General features: G+C 42.0%; 4 protein-coding genes across 14 annotated transcripts in view; 1 reads left to right on the top strand and 3 right to left on the bottom strand.

The window, feature by feature from the left end:
- Positions 1 to 12: 12 nt before the first annotated feature.
- Trs20 (trafficking protein particle complex subunit 2) lies at positions 13 to 946 on the bottom strand. 2 transcript variants are annotated; one of them, XM_020961059.2, is made up of 3 exons: positions 626 to 946; positions 466 to 562; positions 13 to 401 (listed from the first exon to the last, which is right to left on the bottom strand). In XM_020961059.2, the coding sequence occupies exons 2-3, from the start codon at positions 550 to 552 to the stop codon at positions 69 to 71; spliced, it is 420 nt and encodes a 139-aa protein (XP_020816718.1). In that variant the 5' UTR covers positions 553 to 562; positions 626 to 946; the 3' UTR covers positions 13 to 68. The 2 variants fall into 2 exon arrangements, with proteins under 2 accessions (XP_020816718.1, XP_086689263.1); XM_086833137.1 differs by having other exon boundaries at positions 466 to 688.
- On the top strand, positions 709 to 6,029 carry elg1 (enhanced level of genomic instability 1). 5 transcript variants are annotated; one of them, XR_015271810.1, is made up of 5 exons: positions 1,224 to 1,979; positions 2,151 to 4,664; positions 4,873 to 5,231; positions 5,390 to 5,798; positions 5,870 to 6,029. XR_015271810.1 is itself a non-coding variant. In XM_020961056.2 (4 exons), the coding sequence occupies exons 2-4, from the start codon at positions 1,402 to 1,404 to the stop codon at positions 5,141 to 5,143; spliced, it is 3,363 nt and encodes a 1,120-aa protein (XP_020816715.2). In that variant the 5' UTR covers positions 709 to 982; positions 1,293 to 1,401; the 3' UTR covers positions 5,144 to 5,378. The 5 variants fall into 5 exon arrangements, 3 of the variants coding, with proteins under 3 accessions (XP_020816715.2, XP_086689244.1, XP_020816714.2); XR_015271811.1 differs by having other exon boundaries at positions 5,387 to 5,798; XM_020961056.2 differs by lacking the exons at positions 5,390 to 5,798; positions 5,870 to 6,029 and adding an exon at positions 709 to 982 and having other exon boundaries at positions 1,293 to 1,979; positions 4,873 to 5,378.
- Positions 4,965 to 5,757, bottom strand: LOC110190523 (cytochrome b5). Its single transcript, XM_020961060.2, has one exon. The coding sequence runs from the start codon at positions 5,755 to 5,757 to the stop codon at positions 5,392 to 5,394; it is 366 nt and encodes a 121-aa protein (XP_020816719.2). The 3' UTR covers positions 4,965 to 5,391.
- Positions 6,030 to 8,790: 2,761 nt separating the features above from the next.
- LOC110190477 (uncharacterized) overlaps positions 8,791 to 19,917 on the bottom strand; it is a 30,229-nt gene continuing 19,102 nt past the window's right edge. For 2 of the 6 annotated variants that reach the window (XM_020960988.2, XM_086833135.1), the window contains exons 2-5: positions 18,707 to 19,188; positions 11,305 to 11,393; positions 10,648 to 11,239; positions 8,791 to 10,586 (exon numbers count right to left, since the gene is read on the bottom strand). In XM_020960988.2, the coding sequence (XP_020816647.2) occupies positions 9,747 to 10,586; positions 10,648 to 11,239; positions 11,305 to 11,393 (1,521 nt within the window). In that variant the 5' untranslated portion in view covers positions 18,707 to 19,188 and the 3' untranslated portion in view covers positions 8,791 to 9,746. The other 4 variants (XM_086833134.1, XM_086833132.1, XM_020960989.2 and 1 more) reach the window with 4 other exon arrangements.

The following is a 19,917-nucleotide window of genomic DNA, read 5'->3' as shown; positions in this document are numbered from 1 at the left end:
AAGAATGTTAACTATTTTTACTAAGTTTAATAATATTTACACTTATTTACTAAGAACTCGCAACAGATTTAGGATAACAGATACTTTCGCCCAAAGATCTCCGACTTCTTTTCAAACATGGGCGACTTGATAGGCGTATTGATCCGGTAAAAAGCGTTCATGGAGTGCTTAATATAGGTATCGTACATCTCGTTAAAGAAGTTCTTGATGCCCTCGTCGTTTTTGTTGTCGTGGACGATGATGAACCTGATTTGGCTGGCGGTGATAAAGGCAGAGACGAACCACTGGTTGAATCTATCGATGGACTTCAGTTGCATGTTGGCTGTCTTCCATTTGTGCTCGTCCACCAGATCCAGGGCGGCGTGGGCTATGAACTGGCTCAGGTGCCTGTGGTCCTCCTTCTACGGGTTAGATAGAGGATTTAGGAGATGTAATTGGTTTCCTTGAGTTTTCCTGGCTACATACCCGCAGCTCCTTGTTTACTGTGCTGAATTCCTTCTCAAAGATTGGATTATCATTGTGGCCAACAATAACAAAGTAGTAGGTTGACATTGTCACAAATCTGACAAATTAATAAACGATGTGCGTTAAGCTATAGATAATTAACTTTTTTATTTTTATTTACTTCTTTCAGTGTGACCGTTTTTGTACTATATTTTCCTCGTAGACTGACCCACACTGTCTCACTGTTGTAAAACACCACACGCCGAACGTTTTCTAACACTGTTCATTCGCGCCTTTTTTTTCTCGACCAGCACACTTAGCTATCTGTTTTAATGCCAAAAAACACAATTAAAATTATTACAAACGCATGATTTGAATACCGAAATGCATTGACCACTTAAGGACCGTTCAGTACCGATAGCTAGAGAAACGTGACCAACGCGGCGGCGCTCGTGCTACTGCGGCAGTGTGTGTGCGTGTGGGAGGCTAGCGAGAGTGTAACAAAATCCAGAATCGAAACGAAAGAATCGCAGCGAAGGTAGATCTCACTCACTATTATTGTATTATTTTGCTTTTGCCTCTTGCGTTTCCCCGCCTGATAGTTGCGATCTTTTGAGTTTGGCTTTCGTATAATTCCGTATTATTCCGCACTATCCCGACGCTTCAACACTTAAAAAAAACAACAAGAAACCCAAAAAGACACACACCAAATACACTCACGCACACACACCCAGCAAAAACATGTACTAAATGTAGAAAGAACATACCCAGAAGCGATCGCAGAAAATGACCGATGTAAATTGTCTTACAAGCGAGCACACTGACACTGCCACTTCCACTGCGTGTAGTCCCCCAGGAACGCCCCCGAGAAATGCCGGCACGGATCCGGTAGAACCCTCATCCCCGTTCGTGCTCCGCGCACCGCCCAGCGCCAAGTCCAAGCTGATCCTCCAGAACATGGAGGAGGTACTGCACTCGGTGAAGCAGAAGCATCGTGAGAAGCACAAGCGGAAGCGCGAGGAGAAGCGCAGAGCCGCTCTCCTCGCAGAAAGTGGAAGTCATGAGAAGCCCCACAAAGACCCGAAGGCGGACAAGGAGAAGCCACAGCCGCTGAGGGAGAAGTCCTCGCAGGAGAATGGTTTGAAGAACGGCAAGAGGCGCTCCAGTCCCCTAAAATGTAGCACACCCGTGGCCGATCACCAGAGCATCATGAAGCACTTTGCCAAGGCGGGGAAGCCAGAGAACGTGGCCTCCTCTCCGGTTCAGACTCCAGCCTCCGCAAAGTCAAAGGCAACCACCAATGTCTTCGAGTTTATGATGAATGCCCGCAATCGCTCCATCGGCGTCAACGAAGGCGGCGTCGAGTCTCCCGCCGATCAAGAGGAGGAGGGAAGCGCCAGCGGTGCCACGCCGCAAACGAAGCGGAAGCAGCTGCTCCAGGAGTGGAACGAACGCAAGGGTGGGGCCAAGAGGAGGCTCGCGGACGAAGCCCGCGGGGAGTTTATCGAACTGAAAATGGAACAAAGGGCTAAGAGGTGAGTTTTTGAATGAATTTAGGGGTTAGCTCAAGTCGAAGGCGGCACGTGTTTTGCCTTAAAGGGGATAGAAGCCCAGCAAAGACATTATTTTTTTCGTCTTCGGCTTCTGTGCATTTCGTACTTAAGATTAAGAACATTAAAAACTAAATGAACAATCTCAATTCTTAGATTGAAGAAAATGCTTACGAAGGCTGACCAGAAGGAGGTCTCAGCTCCATCATCAGCGCCCGCTGAGCCAACGGTCAAACGTCCTAGAGGCAGGCCACGCAGTCGTCGCCTCAGTTCCGTGGATGTAGCTCCGGAGGTCAACGTTGAAGCCAAAAAGCCCGATCCAGAAACTGAGGAGTTCCTAGCCAAGCTGTCTTCGCCCACCAAAAAGCGAGACAGTCTGCTCGGTTATTTTGCCAAGGTGGAATCACCTAAGGACATAACCGAAAAGCATCCCATTGCGATAGAAACACCTCCTCTGGAGACGCCCAAACGGAGAACGCTGCGAAGGAAGAGCCAGCAGGAGACGCCCATTGTGGATGTGGAATCTACGCCATCGGGTCGACCACGCCGTTCTTGTGCGGGCAAGGCGCGCTACGATTATGATTTGGAGACGAGTCCCAGCAAAACTGCTGTAAAAGCAAAAGCCCAAAAGGCCGAGGAATCCGTGGAGATTATCGATCTGGACAGTAGCAACCCGGCTTCCACGCCAAAGAAACTAGCTCCGCTTTTCGTACGCCAGTTGCCCAAGCCAAGTCCGGATCCCTCGGTTCTTAAGGCCCGCCAGGCATTCCTGCAATCCGGTGTTCCAGATAAAATTCGACAGGAACAGATCCGCCAAAAGAACCACGAGCAAATGTACGAGGAGAGCTATGAGGTGTTTCCGAGAGTGGCTCACGTTGGTTACGAGAGTTATGTATCGAACGATGAACCCCTGGTGCTGCCCTTTGCCTTGAGGGAGGAGGAGGACAGCACGGGAATAACTACAACTACTACATCATCCACGTCGAGCAAACGTCGTACAAAGACGAGTGGTTTCACCAGCTGCCTCCCAGCTGATTTTACGTCCAGTAGAAGCTCCAGTTCCAAGCTTGAGTACGCCATTTTGCCCCAGCTGGAGAACAAGCGCGGATTCGTGAAGCTCTGGAAGAATGACTTTGACCGGTTTCCCACCTTCAAGTGTTACAATCAGATGAGGGAGAAGTATCGTCACTTCAGCGCCATTGACAGTTCGCACGATACTCAGCAAGTAGGTGAATCATTTGTGGTTACACGACGTTCGCGCCGATCGATGGAGCAGCGATCCGTGGACCAAAATGATGAGGAGGCTAAGCCGCCCTTATCGGCTCCGAATGGCGAGCTGCTCTTCACCGAAAAGTACAAACCGCTGCTATTCGAGCAAGTCCTGGTGAATCTAACGCCCGTGCAGGAGCTGCGCGAGTTCCTGGCCAGCTGGAGCGGGAACGGTGGCAGTAATCGCAACTCACAGACCATGGATGACTCCACCTTTGATATGGGCAATGATTCAAGCTCTATGGGAGTTAATAGCAACACCATGGTACTGGTGGGACCCTCTTCAAGCGGCAAAACTAATGCTGTGTTTGCCTTGGCGAACGATATGAACTTCAATGTGCTAGAGATCAATGCTGGGATGAAGCGAACCGGAAAGAAGTTGATCCAGGAGCTCCAAGAAGCCACACAGTCGCATCAAATCAGGAAGGATAGCAAGGCGGCGGGCGGTGGATCCTCTCAGCAGTTGCTTCAAAAGCTGCAGAAGAGTGGTCTAAAAGCCAAAGCTAAAGCGAATGAACCTCCGTCCGACGAGCGCAAGTCCCTCATTCTCATAGAAGATGCAGACATTGTCTTCGAAAACATGGATGCTGGTTTCACGGAAGCTATTTACACTTTGGCAGCCAGTTCCAAGAGACCGGTGATTGTGGTGGCCACCGATCCAAATAGCGCCCATTTACAGCGTCTAATGCAACAAAATCAGATCCATTTCCAAGCACCGAACGCCTTGAACATCTCCAGATTCTTGGCTGTGCTGTCCCTGATGGAGAACTGCCCTATTGAGCTGGATGAGTTGATATCCCTTTATCTGTACAATGCACAGAATCTGCGGAAGACTCTGATGGAGCTGCAGTTTTATATTCAAAGTGGTGGTGATCCAACCGGCGGAAGAATGGGAGCCGTAAGATCGCCGAGCAAAAACTCACAGAGCCGGTTAGCTACCGTAGATGGCAGTCGCATCCATCAACGATTGTTTGAGTTTTTCACCTGCCCGCAGAACGTCCAGCATCGCATACCCTTTCCCGTGGACTTTGGCCTGCTCCGCTTGAATCTCACCGATCTTATATGTAATTCCCCGCTTCTAAAGGAGCAACAGCCACCTGCAGGTGGTCGCAACACTGCCAAGCGGAAGTCCCGTTCACCAAAGAAGGCCTGGTTAAGCAGCGCCACAGGCCAAAAGAGCGATACTGCCACCAAAAGCTCATCATCACCCCTCGCCACATTAGCTGCCTTTTATGACAACATTTCGGTGGCTGCACTGATGGACTCTAGCCGGGATTGCAGCGATCGCTTGCAGTTGCATCTGTCGGAGGACATGGCTCACCTGCTGGTGGAGCAGGCTCTCCAAACCGGACTGGCGGCCAAGGAGTGTCCCTACAACCTGTTCGACAAGCCGGTACAAAGGTAAATTACTATTCATTTCTTTTGGATCAGAAAGCAATATATAGAAAGACTTATTTTAAACTCATTCGTTGCATTTGAATAATCCCTTTAATTACTCTTACAAAGGTAAATTACTATTCATTTCTTTTGGATCAGAAAGCAATATATAGAAAGACTTATTTTAAACTCATTCGTTGCATTTGAATAATCCCTTTAATTACTCTTTCAGAGTGACAATATGCGAACAGTTGGGCAACGGCATTATGCGTTCCGCTTCCGCCAAAGCGGTGGACTTTGAACCCAACTTACGCTCTATTTGCCGCAGCGAAAGGATGCGAGCCGGGCAGGAGCGCAAATCAAGTAGATTCTATCACTACCTGCGAAACCACACGGTGAATGTGACGAGCTTCGCGATGGAATACTTTGACGCTGCCTGCGGTGTGTTCCAAGCGTGCAACGACAGTGATCCGCCGGCGGATGCCGAGGAGCCAAGGGATTAGCGGCGGTCGGAGTTAGTTTAATTTATTTCGATTAAGAGTTGGTGGAGCTGCTCCGCCGGATTTGTTTGCAATTTATTCAGATCGCGAGGTAAGCAGAGTTGATCTTCTTAGGCTAGTTTTGTATGGACACGATGAGCATGAGGGAGATGAACCTTAGACATAGTTACAAATTAATTACACTAAATTAATAACGACCTGAGCCTATTATGTTAATAAATCAATTATATATGACACACGATGAAGCAGTTCTAGCAGCAGCACAGGAAACCGCCGGAGCTCTTCTTCGCCGGCTGTGGATCTCCAGATATTGAGTTTTCCGCCGGGCTCTTGGCGGCCACGGAAGTGGGCTGGATTTGAATGGGCGGCGATGCTGGATTAATTTCACCGATTTTGTAGCTCTTCAGATCCTTTTCGGCATCGCTCGAGTGTCCAGCTTGCTTGAATGCTTTGGAGGCGTCCTTGCCACCATATTCGAGGAGGACATCGCTGCCGCCAGGATGTTCGCTAAGGAACTTGGTAACATCGTACACGTTTCCCTTGATGATCAGCCAACAGGGCTTGCCGTTCTTGCCATTCTGCTGGGCCACCTCCGTGAGATCGTATAGCTGCGACATGATTGGACGGATCGATTGCCCGATTGCCTAATTGATTTCCGGTGCGAGCGTCTACTTTCAATTGCTGTTGTAAATTTTGCGATAAGTTTGCTTTGGATTTCCCTTTTTTTAGGAGCTGTTAACTCATGGACGGACCTGGAAGCACTGGACGCGTGCCAATGGCAAACCTTTGCTTATGTTTAACCACTTATCAATAGTGCAAAAACGGTTTCGATCGGTTGTACTAGCGCCCCGTCGCTTCCCGCAAACCGCTTACCTTTTTCGATCAATTACTATTTGCTGTTTTATTTCCACAATCTGTCTGATGAGTTGTTGCTGTGATAAGGAATACGTGAGAATTTCACCGTCTTTCAAGGCGACCAACTAATGTAGACACTCTAATAACGTTGCCTAAATTTGTGCAACTCATTAATGCAAATTGATGAGCATGTGTTTGGCATGGAGTGGCTTTCTATCTTTGGAGGAATCTAAAGACAGCTTGTGAATCACATACAGCGTGCTTTTGGACAAATTGTATAGAACTCTCTGGCTTGGTGATTAATTTATGGGACATTTTTCTGTGTCACCTCTGGACTTTTCTGATAAAAAGTCGTAAAGGGAGCGGTGGCAAGTATGATGCATCAAAGGAAAGCCCTTACTTTTGGCGTTGATGTGGGCTAATCAGTCAGTTAAAGGTAAATGGAGATATAACCATATAAACGTCAATCAATACTTGAACAGTTCTATTTCCAGACTTCTTATTGGGTAACCAGGCATATTTCCTTCATTTATTGAACTAGACGGAAACCTGAAATCTATGATAACGTTGATGTATCGAATATTTCTGGTCTTCTTGAGGGCTTAAGATGCCAAGAAAAGTCAGTGATTGCCGAACGTCATATAATTAATTAACAACTAGTGTTTCATTCTGACCGACTAGTACATCAAATTAGACATTTGATGAATTTTGTACTGAAAAAAGAAATGATTGGGATCAAATCCCTGTGCAATGTGTTCGCATTTAAAAGTAAGCAGTACTTGCAATAATATTGTATTTGCTCCCCTTTCTTACCTCTATAAAAGAAACAAAGTTGATAGGGTATTTTTGGCTTTCAAAGTTTATATTCTATATATTTTGGAAATATATTTTAAATTTGCTTTCGTTTTTCTCCATTTTCTGGTTTTATGGATTTTTGTTTTTATGAGACAACAACAATAATTGGTATTCATTTAATATATATATGTATTTAGATATATATATATATATATATGTATATATATCGTTTATATATAGATTTATTATGATTTTAGACGTCTGGCTTAATGCGCTTTAAAAAATTTCGCTAGTGTGTGGGTGCACCTTTTCCAGCGGGAGATTGGTATCGAACCTTTAATGTTGTTAGGACGGGATTTTGAAGGGGAGGATTATGGATGGGTACTGTTTGAAGTCATGGGAGTCTGGGTTTACATTAACATAATGCTCCTCTACGCATTGTTCTGCATTCGCGGTGTATTTACAAATGAATATCTCGGGTGATTTCCTTGTGATTTTTACTTTATTCATATATATTTATCTTTTGTTATAAATATCAGTCGACGGCTTCGCATTTTCAAAACGCAGCTCGTGTGCGCTTCGATTTGTATTCTCAATTTAAATGTACAGAGATAGAATATCGTTATATATATTATATATCGTATATATAAAGTGTAAAATTAATTACTTGTCAATGATTGTTGATTTGTTGTCTGAATTAATCGATCGATCGGCTTGAATTTCCTCAAAAATTGTAATTCAATCAGTTGATTCACTATAATTTAATCATATATTTTTTTATCATTTGATTTACTTAGTTACCGTTTAGGTTTGGCTAAAGATAATTCGTAGACTTGATCTTCGTTTAGAATTTAATTGTTTAATTTAAAAAACAGTTTTGGAGGTAGTTGAAATTAGGCCTGTTTACGTAAATTATATTTAAGAATATAATTATTTGTATAAATGTGTAAATATGTGTAGCTGATTCAACTATTTAATTTTTTCTCCTTCGTTTATCGTTTTTCGAGCTCGCTACGATATTTTAGCTGGACTTAATTCATTTATAACTATTTAATTAATTCATTTCTACACGTTTTGTTTTAGTTAATCATTGTCTTCTGTTTGCTGATCTGTGATATTTCGGGCTATTTCCGGTCTCATTACTTTAAGTATCCGTTGATCAATAGACATCAAGCTAGATCCGCTATATATTGTATGTGTTTAAAATGTATGCTTTTAGGACTTCTTGGCTTAGTAAAGTTTGTTTTGTTTTCTTTTTGCTTTATTTTGAATTCGTTATGATCATATTTTCCTAGTTTTTCCCTCTAAATTGTCGGTTAAATGTGATTTAAATTTGATTTAATGGATCGAAAGTTCTTGAAACCATTTTGCTTTCTTAACTTCTTTGATATTTTTTAATTTAAATTGTATTAAGGGCTTGATTTGTTTGGAAACGACATGTTATACATTTGTCAGGATAAAAAAAAATCGGGTGAGATCTCTAAATGTTTTTATAATTACCAAAATGATCTAAAATTTATTACTGGTGCTTAGAATTTACATTGCAGTGGGCTTTTTTCGTTAAATTGTTTTATTTTTCTCTTAACTAGACACACAAAAAAGTCGACTATTAGCTTGAAAGGGTCGAAAACACTTTAAAACTTATGTTTTTGTTTTAAAAATCACCAAAAACCACAAATAATAACCAAATTTATTTAATTTCAAACTAACTTAAAGCTTGAAAGGCAAATTATCGTTTTAACACTGGAAACTTATCGATAACTTTCACGTCCCAGAACGATCATGCGTTTTAATGTCAGTTCGATTTCAATTGAAGGCGGGAAATTTAAATAAATAAACATGGGCATCCGAATCAAGGCATCGTTTAAAGGCTCAACCAACATGCTTTTAAAGTTATTCCCTTCACATAATTTCTAAAATATCCCAATTTACGCCAACAGAAAAGGCGAATAGCATCGACAAAAAAATAAAATAAATAAAAACAATAAATTTCTCTACAATTTGGTTTACATAGATTTCATTTCATTTGTTTTTTTTTCGTTTTTACATTGTAATTCCGTTAGCAAATATACAAATACAAATTTCAATTGAACTAAAAATTGTGTGTGGTGTGTTTCGTGTGTTCCAGCACATGGGCCATGCATAAGAATAATAATAATAATAATAATAATAATAGGGGGACAGAAGGGTAAAGGGACAGAGTATAGTTAAGAGTGGCTTTTCGTAAAATCTAGAGTTATTCAAACTAAAATGTGTGTGTGGTGTGTATACAATATTCATTCATAAAATTACATTACATATTCACTTATTTTCATTATTACTTTCTTTCATTCCTTTTGCCGTTTTGTTATTCAAATTGATGGTATTTTAATGTCTGCCCAACTTTAATTTATACATAAAAAAAAGAAACTCATGAGGTGAATGGAAATGATTTTACAAGAACTAAATGAACCTTCTTCTATGTTCTATGCTGTTGGTGAGTGCTTAAAGGCGGCAGCGTACCTGTCTTCTCTTCTCCTTTCCTTTCCCCCGAAATAATTTTCTAACTGTCGTTCCTTCTCTACTTTTAACTCCATTTACAAATTAAATTCTGACTAATAAACAGTCTTTTCGTACCAGCGCAAAAGTTGGCGACAGACCTACACAAAATAAATCTGTTAAACTTTAACATAATAGTTTAAACATAGGCTAACATAAAAAAAATATATGCCGTATATATATATATATATGTATATATAAATGTCTTGGGGATGTTGGGAATTTAACAACAATGTTGAAATCACTAGCTCCCGAAAACGATCTATTAATGAGTTGCACTCATATCTTAGGCTTTCATGTTTCCAGCAGAGCCAGTGATACGTTCAACATGTTTGCTCTCCGCCTTGGAAATTTCTTGCGGCTCCTGCAGCATCCCCGGTACATTTTAATTGTAGTTTTAAACTTAACACGAGCTCAGTTATGAGTTGGCTGCACAGTGGCTGCAATTTCGGCTATTGCAGCTGCAGTGGCAGCTCATCATGCTAGAGTTGGAATTATTGCGGCTCATCGTGGTCAGCGGGAGGAGATCCCCCGCCACTCCAGCGGAGAAGGAAGACTGAGTGGCTGGCGTTGTCTCGGCGGCGGCGGGTAAGCTAGCGGTGCTGCTGCTGCTCCCGCTTGGTCTCAGCGGTTGCAGGCCAGCACCGATTGGCACGGAGACAGACAGCGGCGGTGTGGGTATTCTTTCCGGACTACAATTCCCGCTAGGCGTTCCCGCTGCCGCTCCTCCTCCAACTCCGGCTCCTAAGCTAGTCAGCAGTTGCGTGCTGGGTCCCAGTCCTGCGTAGATATGCGTTGCACTGGGATTCGTGCCATAGCCACAGGCCGTACTCTTTAGCAGCGAGGCATTCGAAACTGGAAGCGTGGCCAGAGGCACAGCGGCTAGCGAGGAGGCAGACGATGACGTTGACACGCAGGCAGAGGAGGCCAGCGAAGAGGCAGACGATGACATGGATACGGAGGACGCAGAGGAGGCAGAAGCAGAGGTGACTGAGGACAGCGAACAGCTTGGCGGCGATTTGGGCGAACTAATCCGCGAAAAGAACTTGCTAATAGCATTTGGCTTGGACTTGCTGGACGATGGGGAGGCAGACACTGATGCGCCCGTGGGCGAGAACGTGGAGGAGGCGGCCTGGAGCGTGGTGAGACGGTAGCTGGAGCTGGAGACGCCGCAGCCGCCCGCCGAGATCTGCTCGGGCACATCCCGCACTGTCTTATTGGGCGGCGGTTTGGTGTACGACCTGGTGATTTCCGATTGCTGCAGAGGTAGAACCATTGGTTAGCCATTGAAATATTTTATTTTTTCCAAGAAAACCCACCTGATAGCTGCTCCTAATCTGCAGATGGCGATCCTGTCCGTACTCGCTGTCCGGCAGTGGTACGTGATGAGGACAGCGAGGCGTCTGCTGCTGCTGCAGCTGGTACTGGTAATGTTGGTGGTGGTCATTGCTGTGGCTTTGCAGCGAACTGCAAGAGGATCCCGTTGAAGAGTTGCCGCAGTCGCCCTTATAGCACCCACTCCCACTCCCGCTGCCCGTGTTGCCGTACTTAAGCGTGGTGGCTTCAATGCCGCCTCTCGCCACATTACTGCTAATACTATTGTTGTTGTTGCTGTTGCTGCTGCTCAGCTGCTGTTGCTGCTGATGGTGGTCTCCTCCTCCTACTCCTGCTGCTGCTCCTCCTCCTGCTCCGCCAGAGTTGTGCGTGCTTGGAGTTGTCATGCGTTGTTGCTGATGGTGGGAATGTTGTTGCTTATTGCTGCTGTGATGGAGATGGTGTTGCTGCTGCTGTTGCTGGAGTTGATGATGCTGATTGTTGCTGGCGGAGCCACGAATCACAGTCTCGCCACGTACAGCCAGAAGCTCACATGCCTGGAGCGCATCTACGCGCATTCTACATCTAAATTGATCCCTGAAAAATAATAATTGTATAAGTTATTTATAAGTAACAATTATGCAAGTGTTTATGGCACTTACCTATCATCGGGTGGTGTGCTCAAAGATGTGCGGGTCGGAACGCCGAGCCGCTCCATTCCCGCGCAGCCGGCCGTCTGTACCGATAGCATCTGCAAGAATAACACAAAACAATTTGGAATTAGTCAAAATGAAGGAAAAGTTACAAACTAGTAATAGAGATATTCTTATTGTTCAGAGAAAACACCTAAATATATTGGTCTCTCCCCACTGTCTCGTCCTGGCAACTGGCAACCTCACTGACAGTCTGAAAGTGCTCCAGCATGAGCCACCGCTTGGCCACCAAGCGATCGCAATAGCCACCGTACCAGTCGTCTTCGAAGTTATCACATCCGTAGAACTCAATATGGATTTCCATTTCCTTGAGGCTGTCCGGCCGCAAAGGCTTGAACTTCAGGTTGCCCATATAGTGGCGACCGTGACGCATCACAAACGAGCTCTCCAAAAAGAGTACGGTTTGCTGCCAAAGATTTTTGTAGGGCAGCCTTAGGCAGGGATTGCAACTCATCTTGAGGGGAGTGTGGGAGCGGCTGAACTCCACATCGAAGTAGAGTACGAAGCATTCCACGTAACCCTGTTTATTAACTTGTAGTCTTATGGGTCGATCTATGTAAAGATCCTCCTTTTTGACCATATTCAAGTCCAGGCTTAGGATGCGATGAGCCAGCGTCAAAATCTGTTTTCCGGTAGTCTTGGCATAGCGGGGCTCGGCCAGGGCATACTGACGCATGGCGTTCATGTTGAATCCATATACACTCAGCCACCAATTGCAGCGATCGTTTTTCAGCTTTCTTTCCTCGGATCCCAGGAGATATAGCGAACCCAGATCGGGCAGAATGAAACCATCCTTCTTCAGCCATCGATCGCGTGCCTCCAGGACCTCTAAGACCTCCGATTCGAAGAGCAGACAATGGCCCATCCAGTTGCATACAATTCCATCGACTTTCTCGGGCAGCCTTATTGAGGCTATGCGACCATGCATAACCTTGACGATATGCTCCATCCGATTCTCTCGGACCACCAACTCCGTATAGCCAGTGACCTGGGAGTAGTCCACAGCGTAAACCCTTTTCGCCCCCACCTGGGCGACCATGAGGGCCAGGGTTCCGGGACCGCAGCAAAGCACCAGAATGCTTCGGCCCTTGAAGAGATGCTGATTTTGCTGGATGGCCGTCGATAAGAAATGCATGTGCTGTTGTTCCTTTAGCCGGGTTCGCATATTTTCCAAATGGGCACTGTAGTCGTGCCGGAAATCTGCCGAGGTCATGCGATCCACCTGCTTCAGCTCCCGTGGTACATCTTTCGGAGGCGTTGGAATCCTTGGACAGGATCGCACTTTAGTTTTGGAAAGACCACGATCATGTTGATTGAGTCTTTTTAGTATAGTAATTGGAGGGCTAGTAAGATTTTCATTAGTTCCATGATTTTCCAGAATTGTTGAAAGACCACTGAGCCCTTGTGGGCTCTTGGGAGAGTTTTGATTTACAGAGATTATTTTAAACCTCTCGGAGAGACCGTTATGCGTTGATTCTTGGTTTTTGGTAAAACAGCTTTTGGTTTCGCTGAAGCCCTTTGTTTTAGCCTTAAGACTGGCTTCTCCTGGACTCCTTGTCACCTGGGTAGCCGGATTCTGGTGCTCGGGATCACTGGGAGTTCTGTCGCAACAAACGCCGCGGCAGCGAACTCTGCCGCTTGGCCAACCTTTCAATGTTGCTGCGCTATTTGCCGGCTTCATCTTTTGATCATTTTCTGGAGTTGTTTTTTGATCTAGAAGCGTGTGGAAATCGGCAAGACTTAGTTTGATGGACTTTTTGCGAGTGTTTGTCGCGGCACTGCATGCTTTTTCAGTTTTTATATTGTTATTTCCAGGCATTTGTATATAAGAACATCGCAAGAAAAATAGAGCCAGATAACGGATTCAGTTGGAGGAGGTGACGCTGAAGACATTATCGATAGCAAACAATTGTGACCTCATAAAAGCTTATCGAATACAAATTTATAGATTTGGATTAAGGGTTAGCTAAATGTAGCTTTAAGTCCCCCTTTAAACCTTAATAAGTGTGTTTTACTTTATTTAGCATTAATTGGGAAATTAAACCTTCATATTAATACATTACGATCGCCCTACCGATTATTCGATAAAAAGTGTGACCAAGATTTAATTCAATCGATTTTGCACCAAGTTTAAATCAACTGTCCAACGAATAATTGTATTATATTATTTTCAATGTTAAATGTTTTTTAAATAGACTGAATGCAGATTATATTCTAAAAGATCTTGTATGTTTTTATACAAATTTTCTCTGGTAAAAATTGTTATTTTCAATTGAAAAATATCACTAAAATATATAAATATTTTTTAATTTGTAGGCATTGCTTAAATGATTTCTACATACCAACCGATTCGCATAACTCAACATGTTCCACATTCCGCTGGCCACCTTTTTCTCTCTATTTTCCTGCGACTGTGCTTTTTGTTATTATTTTGTGCTTTTTGTGTCTTAACCCCCGAGTGCCCCACCGCCTCACCTGGCGATTGATGTGTGCAAGCGAGCATGAAAGAAATGACAAATCTCTGTGCGAACAACAACAAATAATAGAGCAGCACGAATATTTTTGGGCGACGGCGACGTCGGCGGCCGCGGACTTTGTAAATTATACAAATATGCAAATGCAATTTTGTAAATTAAAATCTCGTAAAATTGTGTGGTCAGATTTGCGTGCGTGTTTGTAGCGTATGTTTCATATATAATTATATTTTACAGGCATACTAATTTAACAGTATATTTTATATACAGAAACACTTATGTCACAGTTATACCTGCTCCAATTTTTAAATTTAATTTAAATCTAGAATAGAAGCCCAAGATTAAAGACTCAGAATATATTTTGGTTCCATACTAGATTTTAAAAACCAAACCGTATTCAAATTAAATTCATAATAATTTATAAAAATCCGAAAACAGAACATATTACTGATTTATCTTTGGTTTTAAAGCAGGTGTGTGAAGTTTATTTCGGGTTATTTCCAATGTTGTATGTATATTTTTTGCCATATTTGCTTTATTATTATTATGTTTTCTTCTTTTTGTTGGTAATCCGAGTACCAGAAAATATCGCATCACATTGTCTGGGGCATCTCCTCTCTCAACACACACTCACACACACCCCGCCCCCGAACACCCTGAATTGCCTGTGCAAAAAAATTAGGTTAAAATGTTTACTCGAGCATTGCAGACGGGATTGGCAATAACCTCATTTTCCGTTCGTGTTCCTACGTGTGCGTGTGTGTGTGTGTGTGCCAGACTCTGACGTAAGAGAAATGTCTGCTGTTTGTTGTTGTTATTATTGTTGCTTTTGTTGGACTAAGCTCAGGCCATAAGTTAGCATGGCTCTGCATCTGTCGTTGTTTGTTGTTGTTTATCTTTATCGTGCTTCTTTTTTATTTTCCTTTATTTATATTCTTTTTTTTTGGAATAAAGTGACATAATATTGAGGGTAAACCCTTGTTTTTGTTTTTTTTGTGCCCGCTTTTATTTGCCTTTGGCCTTGTTTGAATCCTTGAAAGTTTCCGACTTTTTCTGTGTTTGTTTAGGTAAGTATATATATATTATAAATTATTTGAATTGTAAAATTCTCTAAAGGCTTAGAGAAATTTAGACGAAAATTAGAAACAATGGATTATATTTGCATTAAATAAATCAAGGTCATTTGTGAATTAACAGGAAAGTAACCATTAGAAACGCATGCAAACAAATATATGTTGCATACTTTGCGGCACATTTTTCAACTGCTTCTTTCCTACTTCTGGCATTATTTTAAAACTATTATTGCTAAACCACCTGAATATATATAAATATGTGTATATGTTTCTAAGTGAGAAATTAATTAATTTAAATTAAATCTTAATCCCAAAGAAGTTTAAACTCAAATATTCGATAAATCCAAATTTAGATCTCCAAAACTTGCAACTTTCCGAAAAGTTTCGCAACAGGAACAGCTGTGTGTGTGTGACTGTGCTTGTGTTTCGCACTCTCTCGCTCTCTCTATGTTTGTAATTGTAATTAATTTATGCACGTCTGCGTCTGGTGCGTGCGTCTGGCATAGATAACGGTTTTAATGAAAGCCCGTTTCGCTCTCACACGTCCTAATGTTAACGTTGCTAATGTTAACGCCTACAAAGCTAAGCGCGCATGTGTGCGTGTGCAGAAATTCACACACACACACACAATAGGCACATGCGAGCGCACATTTTAATAATCAATTTGAATTATTCATTGGCTAACGGCGGCAAATAAAATTCGATTAAAACACAACGCCGCTGCCAGCGTCGCTCTGCTTTGCCTAAACGCCTTGGGTTATTAGCGGCAATTGTGTTTTCCGCCATCCCGTCACTGCCGCCTTCCAGCAAAGCCAATTCGCACCCACGCACTTATCTCCACTGCTTCCACATCCACATCCATTTCCATTTTCATCCGCATCTTGGGCTTCCAAATGACTTTTGCGGGGGAGGGGATCAAAGTGGCTGAACAATGTTGAATGAAACATTCATTAATTATGTTCTCATCACGGTTAAAACTAGGATAGGTGTGATATTTAGTTAGAACTTGTTTTTCAAATATTTAGAGGGAGGATACTGATGAATTTTCAAAGATATTTTAAGTTTTAAAATTAGTTTGTTTAGTAAGAAGTCACCCAGGATCTGTTCTTAATATTTTAAGGAAGCATACTGCTGCAGATGGTGTACTATCCTCCCAAGATTGTATCTTTTTCAAGATTTGTAGTAAAAAAAATAGTTTTAAATTTACATATTTAAATACGAAACAAATTCTTCAATTCCTGATATATTAATAACATTTATTTCAAGTAAAGCTCTTAAAGAGTACCCACTGTACCTGATGTATTTCATTCATAATGCTGCCTCTGGCGTGGGCAAATTAAACACGAGAGGAACAACAAAAAAATCAAGTAAAATATGAAACAAGATTCTAGCTGCGAAGCAACAAAAAAATGAGCAAATGCGCACTGGAAGATGTCAGCAAAGCGAGTAACAATTTGTCAAAGTTGCCGACTTTAATCTTTTGTAATGGGCGTCACGGCGGCGGCGGCACTCCCCCTCCATCTACCTGCCAGCCAGCCTCCTCGTTGGGAAATCTTAAAACCACAATCTGAAAAGCCGCCTTAACAACTTTGGCCCAATGGAGCCCACAGACAAGAATCCACCAAAATCACACATGCGTCTGTGTGTGGGAGGCGAAGAGTGTCTTCTGTCGTTAAAGTAAATCGTAGAGCTTCAAGGTTATTGCCGGTGTCTAGTGGGAGATTCAATAAGTGAAAATTCAGGTAGATAAAGCAGGGAAAGACTGCAAAATACCCTTTAAAGGAAGAGCTCACAAACAAAAATAATGATATAGATAAGGTTAATGGCTTGATCTATTACTCAGCATCTTAGATGGATTATGTTTTTTACGTCATAGTGATGAGGTAAAAACAAAAAAAAACTAGAACACATTACTAGATGCAAGGGTTTAAAACTACATTTTTTAACTCTAATATAATTCTTCCAGTTAAACTTAACAGTTTTGGGTTAAGTACATGTGACGGATTTCCCAGCATAAAAACTCAGTCATACAATGATAGTGACTACTGACAATAACTAGTGCTTATTACCCGAATTATTTAAAACTTGAACTAAGGTTAACATCCCAAAAACTATAATACTATATTATTCGCATTAAGAACTTGGTTTAAGTATGTCTTAAACTATTATATTATTGGCAAAGAGTGCAAATTATATTCCTGGCAAGTACAAACTTAATGACCATCTAAAAATGTCAAATAAACTTTGTACAAATGAACTTGAAACAAAAGGAAGTATACAGGATTTCCCCAAGTAAACAAATTGGTGTAATTTATCTAAACTTGAAGTTTGGAAAAAGCAAGTAAAGTAATTTAAGTTCACTCGATTCCTCTGTTCTTTTAGACTCATCTGAAGGACATACCTTGTTCTCCACAACAAATACCGTGTACAAAAATGGAAAGCATTTAAAGTGAGGAGGCTGGCTAAATAGACAAAGCAAGAGGCGCTGATGTAGAAATTGAATTTGTCTTGGCCATTATAATAAAGACGTATAAAAATGCCAGACGCCAAATGGATTCCCCAATTCTTGTTCTTATTGCTTTATGTTCCCTTGCCTTCGAGGAGTGATAAAAATTGAATGCCAAATGAGAGACTAAAACACTGAGACACACACAGAGAGAGAGAGAGAGAGAGAGAGAGAGAGAGATAGAGAGAGTAACAGAGCAAAAAAGGACGTGCTGTGCATTCAGCAAGCATTGCATAACACCAGGCGCACACACACCAAGGCGAAAAGGGGGGAGGTTGTGGGATGTTTTATAAATGGGCATAGGCGCAGTTACATAAGACTTTTTGCGTTGGCGGCGACGAAAGCAATTTAAGGATGTCTGCAACGACCGCCCACTTTTCCAGCTCTGTTGCTTCAAGGACTTTTCCTGCTCCTTTTCGTCTCCCCACTTCTCCCACTCCTTCTGTCTGCGCCTCTGTCTCTCTTTTCTCTTTACTCGTTTTTCTTTTTCGCCAAAAGGGAATGCATGGAATATATGGGCAAAGGCGAGGGCGAAGATGAGAGAAAAAAGGAAACTTTCGACACGTGTCTCCTTTCTGCCATTCCATTTCCACGGCTACACTGTGGGGAAAAGAGTGTGCCAAGGCTAGCGTTGATTGATGGATCAATTAAAAGGTTTTTTGAAATAGGCCAGTCGCTGTTTATTAATCAATCTACATATATACATATATATGTATATATAATTTGCATCTATAAATTGGCAACACGTCTGGCTGGCAATAAAAATAGTTTTGCCTACGCTTAAGTTTATAGCCAACGAAATTGCTGAGTAATTGACAGCAATTATTATAGATTTCAATGCATAAAAAAGAAGCCAAAGATACTCCCATTGAGCTGTAAATTTGGGTTAATATCTTTCTTTTTATTGCTAAAGATATGTTAAGCTCTTATTCTCAACTTTATTATGTTCACTTATTTTGAAACTTATAAAGTTGGAATTAAATTTTGCTTGTTTAATTGATTTTTCTGAATAAAATTCACATCGAAATGAAAACAATTTAATGAGAACTTTAATAAGGTTCTTGATTATCAAATCTCATTTTTTAAATTTCCCTTAAATCATTTACTTCACCTTTTCTAAGAGTGTAACTTAGAGACGAGCAAAAGCCCACCCAAAAAAAATGTTACCACCCACCAGAACCTTTCCTTTCCTGTTTTTCTTTCCCGCTGTTTTTCCTGTTCATATTTCATCTTTTGCTCCTGCTTTTTCTTTTTGTGTTTGTTTGACGAGCAAGGAAGTAAAGGCAGTGGGTACTTACGGGTACAGAATGTTCCGGCTCGTTTGGCAAAAGTGTTGTTGTTTCTGTTGCTGATGCTGCTGCGTGTGTTGCTACTGTTGCAGCTGCTGCTGATGCTGCTGCTGCTGTTGCGGCTATAGCTGTCTGATCCGCTGCTGTGGAGCCCGATGTTGAGGTTGTTGTTGTCGCCAGTGGCAGGGCCAGAGCAGAATTGGTATCCTGTCCGATCCCAATCCCAATACCGATCCCAGGTGACAGCACCGCGTTGTTTTTGCTGCGCCGTCGTTGCGACGAGCGACGTTTGTGACGTATCCGGCGCGTTGTTGCAGTGCCTCCAGCTTCTGCTGCAGATGTTGCAGTAGTTGCTGCTGCTGCTGCTGTTGCTGCTGCTGCGGTCAATGTTGCTGATGCGTTGGATGAGCGGCGAAGGGCAATCGCGGCCACCAACACACTGCCACAGGCCAGGCACACGGATAAACTAATGGCGATTAGCAACAAGCGACCTGCAACGTAGAGAAAGTGAATAAAAATTAGTTTAGATTTGCGGTTTCTATACAAATAATATATATTTTTCATTTTTATCTAATTTGATTCAAAGCTATATATTATTATTATAGAATTTCGTTTTAAGTATAATATAACTGCCATAGAAACAGTTGTTAAATGAACAGGATCAGTAAGTGTCTTTCAACAGTGAGAAACAATGAACAGTAAGTAACTATGATCAGAAATTACGTATGATCAGTGAGTACCTATGACTAGTAAGTAACTATGATCAGTAAGCATCAATGAACAATATAATCACTAAGTAACTATGATCAGTAAGTATTTATGACTAGAAAGTATTTATGATCAGGTACTAACACTTTGAACACAAATAAACAATGACATGCAACTTTTGTAACACAACACATATCTGAGACGTGGCCGGCAGAAGTCACTTCGTTCCGGGGATGTTAGAACCACTTGGGAATCATAAGCACAGATGCGCGAGATTAGTTTTGAAACAAATTTAATCTATTTGAATGAAACTATGGAGCTATTCTTCTATATAAATTTACTAGTATATAAGTCGGAGCATGGCGAATCTGTGGACTAAATATATACACATATATAGCTGCCATAGGAACAATCGGAAAATTTTAAGTTTTCAACAGATTGTCATGAAATTTGATATGTAGCCAATATATTTAATTGTAAAATGTTGTGTAAAATGTTATGTTAAAATCGGA

Source organism: Drosophila serrata, unplaced genomic scaffold (genome assembly GCF_035046125.1).
Source record: "Drosophila serrata isolate PLE 108 unplaced genomic scaffold, ASM3504612v1 contig_272, whole genome shotgun sequence".
In the NCBI taxonomy this organism is placed as follows: Eukaryota; Metazoa; Arthropoda; class Insecta; order Diptera; family Drosophilidae; genus Drosophila; species Drosophila serrata.
The sequence above is the reverse complement of the archived record's forward strand: the minus strand, read 5'-3'. Positions and strand labels throughout refer to the sequence as shown.